Source organism: Trichoderma camerunense (assembly GCF_050948025.1).
Source record: "Trichoderma camerunense strain CBS 138272 chromosome Unknown V8C40scaffold_11, whole genome shotgun sequence".
NCBI classification, from domain to species: Eukaryota; Fungi; Ascomycota; class Sordariomycetes; order Hypocreales; family Hypocreaceae; genus Trichoderma; species Trichoderma camerunense.
The window spans coordinates 1,466,953-1,473,288 of record NW_028145359.1 but is presented as its reverse complement, the minus strand read 5'-3'; the positions used below and the strand labels follow the sequence as shown (position 1 = coordinate 1,473,288).

The following is a 6,336-nucleotide window of genomic DNA, read 5'->3' as shown; positions in this document are numbered from 1 at the left end:
ACCGATGCACCAAAGGAAGACTGGACCTTTTCTACCAAAAAGGCTCGCGATGCACCAAAGGAAGACTGGACCTTTTCTACCAAAAAGGCACGCGATGCACCAAAGGAAGACTGGACCTTTTCTACCAAAAAGGCTCGCGATGCACCAAAGGAAGACTGGACCTTTTCTACCAAAAAGGCACGCGATGCGCCAAAGGAAGATTGGAGCTTTTCTACCAACAAGGCTCGCGATGCGCCAAAGGAAGATTGGAGCTTCTCCACTAATAAGGCTCGCGATGCGCCAAAGGAGGACTGGAGGTTTTCTACTGACTAAGGTCTGTGGTAATGGAGCTGATGATAATGTTGTGGCTTATTGAAGCTTATGAACCCTGAACTATCTAGATCTAGATAGTGTATGCTCAGTGATACTTGACAAATAAACCCCACACTCGTTAATATTTCTGCTGAACTGCCCTCTTTGTGATTTTAATATATCCTTGCTCTATTGCTCACCTAAACGCTGTATGCTATTTCGCTTAGGCTAAAGTTTAATAAACTAATTGATACTAAGTAGCCTTCTCATTACTATATCTTACACACAGACACCATGCCCTTACATACTTGTTTATCTCTCTACTGATTTTATTAGCTCACCGGTCAGGCTAGCGCCCCACCAGACGATTCCCATGACAATATACTGTCAGTCGGGTTTTGTCAATACCATGCCCCAACGATGTTGGGTGAATCTTTGAACGCAACCTGCAGTGGCAATAACGCAGCTTTCAAAGAATTCCAGGGAACCTCTGGAACGACGGAGCCAGGACTGGCTAACGACAGAGACAGCTATTAGTGTAATGACGCAAGCGACATAGGCGTTGCCCATGATCAAGTGAGTAGTGAATTGTGAGAGATGCGCTCCTTAATAAATGCCCAAGGTGGTAATACCACTGAATACGAACTGTGTCCGAGAAAGCACGATCATGGCTTTACCATTGACAGAATGGATTGGTCGGATGATCCTTCTAATGCTCTTGTTGACACCTGTTTCCCAGTGACACTTCATATAGACTCCTAGAGTAACCTGAGTGAAGAGTAGAGCCCAATTGAGGCTATTCTGAGGTGTATCTTCAGCATCGTGCGCGCAATTCACAAATTGAGATAAGAGTTAGAGCTCAATTCTTCAGAAAGATCATCATAGATGAATGATCGTGGCGCCTATTCAGGCTAAACTACCCAAGTAGGCAGGTATTAGAGTGCCCCACTACAACTTCACACTCCCTTAAGGTCAACAGGTCTTACGAATTCTGACGATAAACCTTGATATTATATTTATTTATGGAAAATTGTTCTATTGAAAGGATTAAAGCTAAAATTAATTTACTATTTTTTCTTTATTTATTTAAGCCAATTAAAGGCCTCTTCTTTCAAATAAGGGCTATGTTTTATGCGTTACCTTATACACTAAAAATTGGCTTCAAAATGATGATAAGAACTTTATGGTGTTGAAATTGTTATATTCTCCATGACGTGACGACCTTGGGGGGTTGGCGAAGTTGTAGTGGGGCACTCTAACTGCAAAGCTATGTTCTAGGCTCTACAGACACGAGCATAAGCAGATGCGACGTCCTTCGGATAGATGCAAGGCCACCCGAATTGTCAAAGAACCCCTGGCAATAAGGCTCGTAAATCGATGGCGAACTGCCAATTTCGGCCAGTAATCAAGTTTATGGGGCGCATTTGATCCTTGTCATTTGGGGTTTTCAGCTATCTTCCTAAACGACTGGTTGCCATAATCGACCACGCCTTGCTAGGCGGCAATTTATCTTGAGGTGATAGGCTGGAACTGTTGTCTTAGTTCATCCTATCAATAAGGATCGCGCCCAGAAGACGTGTGATTATCAGAGAGATCAACATTGCAACTGCATGCGGGGAATTGGATCCTTGGACTAGGCGTCTTAAAGCAGAACGGCAGATGGTTGTATTAACTTTTGGGCCGCTCCAGTCGGGCTTCTTCATCACCCTTCTCTGCCGTTTACACGGCTGAGATACTACTCATTTGTAGGTGTGGTGAGCGGTAGTTTTGTCGTAGTAGTCCAACGTAGTAGACCCTTCACTTGGTATTCAATAAGAGTGTCAAGATTCATTCTGCCACATCTTGATTTCCAAGTTTGTCGTATGAAACACAATTATATCTAGGGAGTTCTCGTCATTGACAGCCCCTCACTAGAATTATCACAATAATAATAGAACACTCACAAGTCTTCCTGTCACGCTCTCCTGATCCTCTCACGCTGAACATTTGTGCACTAACAGACTCGGTTTGAACTAGATAAACACTTCATATATATGTGACACTAGATAGCTAGTATGCCGATCTATAAATTCTGATATACGGACGGATATCTCAGATAATTTGTTGCTTAGTTATGTACTCATAATCATAACCCATCTTCCGTCAGAACAGATAGAGAAATTCATAGCCTCTTTCTATGTTTAAGATGGATCAACGAGTCTGCCGCAATCGATTGCGCCACAGTCCTTTGGGACTTTCTTTCAGTATAGAGACACAGACTACGTCATCTCAAACTGGATCTTTGTGGTGCGAACAACTTTCACGTGCCAATTGGCTTTCCAGATAGTGTGACAAGAGTTGAGCGCCATTCAGAATCATCGAGGCTTCACACCTCCATGCCACGGGGATGGCTTTCTACCCTCATGTCAGTTGGCGATTCGAGGCTTCCCAGGTCCATGGTTAGATATACCTCCTCTAAGATCTCATATCCGAATGTAGTCTTTGGCAATGGCTTTGGAAATTATCATTCCGACTGAATAAATTTCCACAGTAGGGACACACTATCGACGGGTTATGGCCTTTTTCATGTCGGTCTCTATCCTTCATCGTAGAAAAGCCTATTTGAGACCTGGTACCTTTTAATTCATGCGACATGTGGCATCCAGTGATTCTGCAGAAGAATTTTCGAAAATGAAGACGATAATGCTTGTCTCTATCGCATCGTCGGGTAAAGAGCAGCTTCGAAGAGCATGACGGGTGTGGACATCTCAGAGCAACTTCGAATCCAGACCCTTGATTATCATCTAATCGTACGGGAGGATCGGGGCCAAAATCCAAGCCTAAGAGGTCCTGCGCTTCAGAGTGATGCATATTGTCGTACGGTGGTAAGCATCCTGCGTCGGAAGGTTGAAGCGCCATGTGATGCATGTCGTTCATCTTACCAACTTGCTGACTTGTAAGAATTGATGGAGAGAGCGGCAACGATGAGTTTTGCGCTAGTAGCGATTGACGTGCATTTGTTGTGCCAAGATTTGTGTAGATCAGTCCCTGGGTCTGTAGGCTGAATGATGGAAACTTTGTGCTCTCAAATTTCGCTGGGCCAGAAAACCCATATTGATTCAATGACTCTGACTCTACATCATGTTGCGATGCCAGATGATCGAAAGCTCCAATCAATATGTCTCTGCTTTCAAGCTCGACACCGTTTGAGGGCGGTGCAGGCCGAACTCGAGTCTCCCAGCGCGTTCTGTCGGTCGCGTAATGCGCGTATGGATTTGTCGAGTAGTCAGTGAGGGAAGAGAGATGATCACGATGCTCCGGAAAGCAACTTTCCAGTGACTGGTGCCTGTAATCTATTGTTGTCTCCATTTCTCTATTCAGATGTTCAAGGAACGGCCCAGTTAATGCTGGTGCAGTGTGACGTGGGTTGTGGTGTTCCATTTTCGTATAAATTGTGGTGTACCAGGCTGGCGGAAGGAAACTGAACAAGTCACACATAAAAAAAAAACAATACGTTCTGAAAGTAACAAATGATTTCTTAATCAGATGGGGAGAATGCTACTCACGTCCCCTAAGCAGATATACAAATGCGAAGTGCGGCATGCAGTCCCCAACACACATGTGGCAGCGGGGCACCCATGTGCCTCTCGCACGCGGATTAGCTGCTCAATGTGATGATGACGTGATGTGCCGTGCTGTCCGTCTGCGTAAATGTACTACGGCCCAGGCCTGATTGCGCAAGGCTGCGACCGTATCTCGGGAACAGAGTGTTCGCAAGTAATCTCCAAAAGCGCTACGTTCGTGCTGCGTACTTTGGAGCTCAGATAGACCATTATAGCTCGCCGCCCAGCTTTTAGGCCTCCCCTTCCTAGCATCGTGCACCACATAACGACTTCGTTTACTCACTTGTACCTCGCGTGTCGACACCCTCTATTCAGGTGTTGGCGAGGCCGAGCTCAGGAGGCGTTGCCGTAGTAGTTCTCTTTGCTTCCGACAGGGGTGTCGCTGGGTACCGCGTCAACCATGTTGATCGCGTTGTCTGGGCCATCAATCTTGGGGTTCACGCGAAGGCAAAATATAAGACTCTCACGCTCTATGTGAGTTGTCCAAAGATAATCGGAAACGAAAATTTCACAAGCAGGATTCCACTTTGCAAAGCACCTTACGAGAGACGATCTGCTCTGCCGCTATGGATTCCATTCCTTGTCAGATGTCGTGTTAGTGACAAATGGAGGTGAGAAGCCTCAACCATTGCGGCAGAGTTCTGCTGATACTTTCCAGTTACACGGATATTTGCTTCGCACTGGAAGTTGATCTCCTTGCTGAGGAATCAGACTTCCAGGGTTTCCATCAGATACTCCTATCGGGGAACTTTCCCGAACCAGAAGACCCCCACCTGTCGGATGAATCAGCAGCGTCATGTACACCAGAACCGGACTCAACTACATCGGAATCAGAATCAGTTATATGAGTATCGGACGCATAGGAAGAAGTTGCTGACGGTTTGACAGTTCAGAGGTATATTATTAAAAAGAGAAATACTGGCGTTATTCTCTTTTTCTTTTCTCGCTATTTGCACATTATAAGTAAAAGTCGTCAAGTATAAGCAGGACTATTTATCAAATATTCACTACATGGGAAAGTTGATTAGTAGAGATTTCAACAGGAAAAGGGGCTACTTTACCTTTAACGCCAGTAGCAGTTATAAATTAATTTATTGACACTATTTGACTATTTGCAGCATAATTTGAGAAGGAAGGAATAATATTGGCCTAGGTATTTTGGTTTTAAATCTTATTGATCATATGTATACTATTATATTAAAATAGTATAGATAGAAATATAACTATTTAGGTAATAAAATTGGAAATATATTAGATAATGAGCTTTGAAAAGCGTTGGACATAATATGCGATAGTAGATTTTAGTTGTACTATGGTTATTAATAGGTGTGCGATTATAAGAGAAAAATTATAGCAATGCCTATAACCTTACCTAGCCCTATAACGGTAACTTTATTACTCGCAGTCCGAGTATCCAAATGTTTCTCAACTGCGCTGCGGCCGAACCAGCAAAGAAGATGCCCTGAAAGGCCAAGAAATTCCTTGCGTCTCTTGCAAGACTTGAGAATTGAGCTATGGAGAAACAGAGTCAAAATAATGCTACTAGAACCAGAATAAAAACTCAGGAACTTGTACTCGTGTACCAAAAGGTCTCAATTTCTGGCAGTATCATCTGGCCCTCCTTGCTCAGTATTGCTTCAAGGCTTTCCTTAAGCTTTGATAACTGCTCCCTCTGCTTCTCGTAGAAGCCATAGTTCAGCTCGGCCTTTGCGACCCATGACGTAGCTCGGACATGGAAAGTCTGCTCGTGTTTGTCAGAGTGTGCTGACAGATGTGAGGTTTCTACCTTGACAAACACAGCGTATGTGATCGGCCGGTGCACATAGAATGGGTTGTCGGAGCCGCCAGCAACGTTGCTCGTGAGCACGGCGTTAACGAGGAACGTGTAGGTCAGCACCGTGTCTGTCCACGACCCGTTGCAATCGCAAACACCATTTTCTATGACCTCACGACACCTCTCTGTGAACTTTTGTAGTGGGCATAGTTTCGAATCGGGCAATGCATTGAGCACGCCGGAAAAGAAGAACTTGTCGTCCACAGCCTTGAGTTAACGGTACCCAATGTTGTATTCCTTGTTTTCTTGCCAGGGGAAGGACAGTAGATAGAAAGTCGCAGTGATCTCATCAGCCAAGATCTCGTAAGCATCTGATGTCAGATACTCCCTAACGTCGGTCTGAGGTGTCTGATGGGAAGGGTTGAGGATGGCGGCGCATTTGACGGCAAACGCCAGCATTTCAGAGATGTCTGTGAGCGCTTCGCAACGCGATTCGTATTGCTTACCGTGGCTTGGCTTCCCGAAATACCCCTGGAAATCCCAGGCTTGGCTCTCTGCCATCTTGGTATTCTTGACTAGACAACAGGCGAGTTGTGGTACTGAACAATCGTTACAGGAACGGTGATGCCCAGGACGGAGCAACGAAAGCAGGAGAGCCGGGGCGACAGT

General features: G+C 45.0%; 4 protein-coding genes across 4 annotated transcripts; 1 reads left to right on the top strand and 3 right to left on the bottom strand.

Annotated features, from left to right (window-relative positions):
* Window positions 1-15: 15 nt before the first annotated feature.
* Window positions 16-312, top strand: V8C40DRAFT_267195 (uncharacterized protein; the record flags this gene model as incomplete). The annotated part of the gene is made up of 1 exon (XM_083219830.1): window positions 16-312. A coding segment is annotated over one exon (297 nt), but the record flags the coding sequence as incomplete, so codon positions are not given.
* Window positions 313-409: 97 nt separating this feature from the next.
* On the bottom strand, window positions 410-1,120 carry V8C40DRAFT_248604 (uncharacterized protein). The gene has a single exon (XM_083216583.1). It carries the CDS (start codon window positions 859-861, stop codon window positions 679-681), a length of 183 nt encoding a protein of 60 aa, XP_083072377.1. The 5' UTR covers window positions 862-1,120; the 3' UTR covers window positions 410-678.
* Window positions 1,121-2,314: 1,194 nt separating this feature from the next.
* Window positions 2,315-3,833, bottom strand: V8C40DRAFT_248602 (uncharacterized protein). Its single transcript, XM_083216582.1, has 2 exons — window positions 2,741-3,833; window positions 2,315-2,685 (listed from the first exon to the last, which is right to left on the bottom strand). Exon 1 carries the CDS (start codon window positions 3,766-3,768, stop codon window positions 2,746-2,748), a length of 1,023 nt encoding a protein of 340 aa, XP_083072376.1. The 5' UTR covers window positions 3,769-3,833; the 3' UTR covers window positions 2,315-2,685; window positions 2,741-2,745.
* A 1,621-nt stretch (window positions 3,834-5,454) lies between these two features.
* V8C40DRAFT_280339 (uncharacterized protein) lies at window positions 5,455-6,228 on the bottom strand (the record flags this gene model as incomplete). The annotated part of the gene is made up of 2 exons (XM_083221388.1): window positions 5,455-5,852; window positions 5,946-6,228. The coding sequence occupies 2 exons, from the start codon at window positions 6,226-6,228 to the stop codon at window positions 5,455-5,457; spliced, it is 681 nt and encodes a 226-aa protein (XP_083072375.1).
* Between the last annotated feature and the right edge of the window lie 108 nt (window positions 6,229-6,336).

Coding starts and splice junctions, on each gene's coding strand:
- V8C40DRAFT_248604 (XM_083216583.1), bottom strand. CDS start 861: ATGGGCAACGCCTATGTCGCTTGCGTCATTACACTAATAGCTGTCTCT.
- V8C40DRAFT_248602 (XM_083216582.1), bottom strand. CDS start 3,768: ATGTGTGACTTGTTCAGTTTCCTTCCGCCAGCCTGGTACACCACAATT.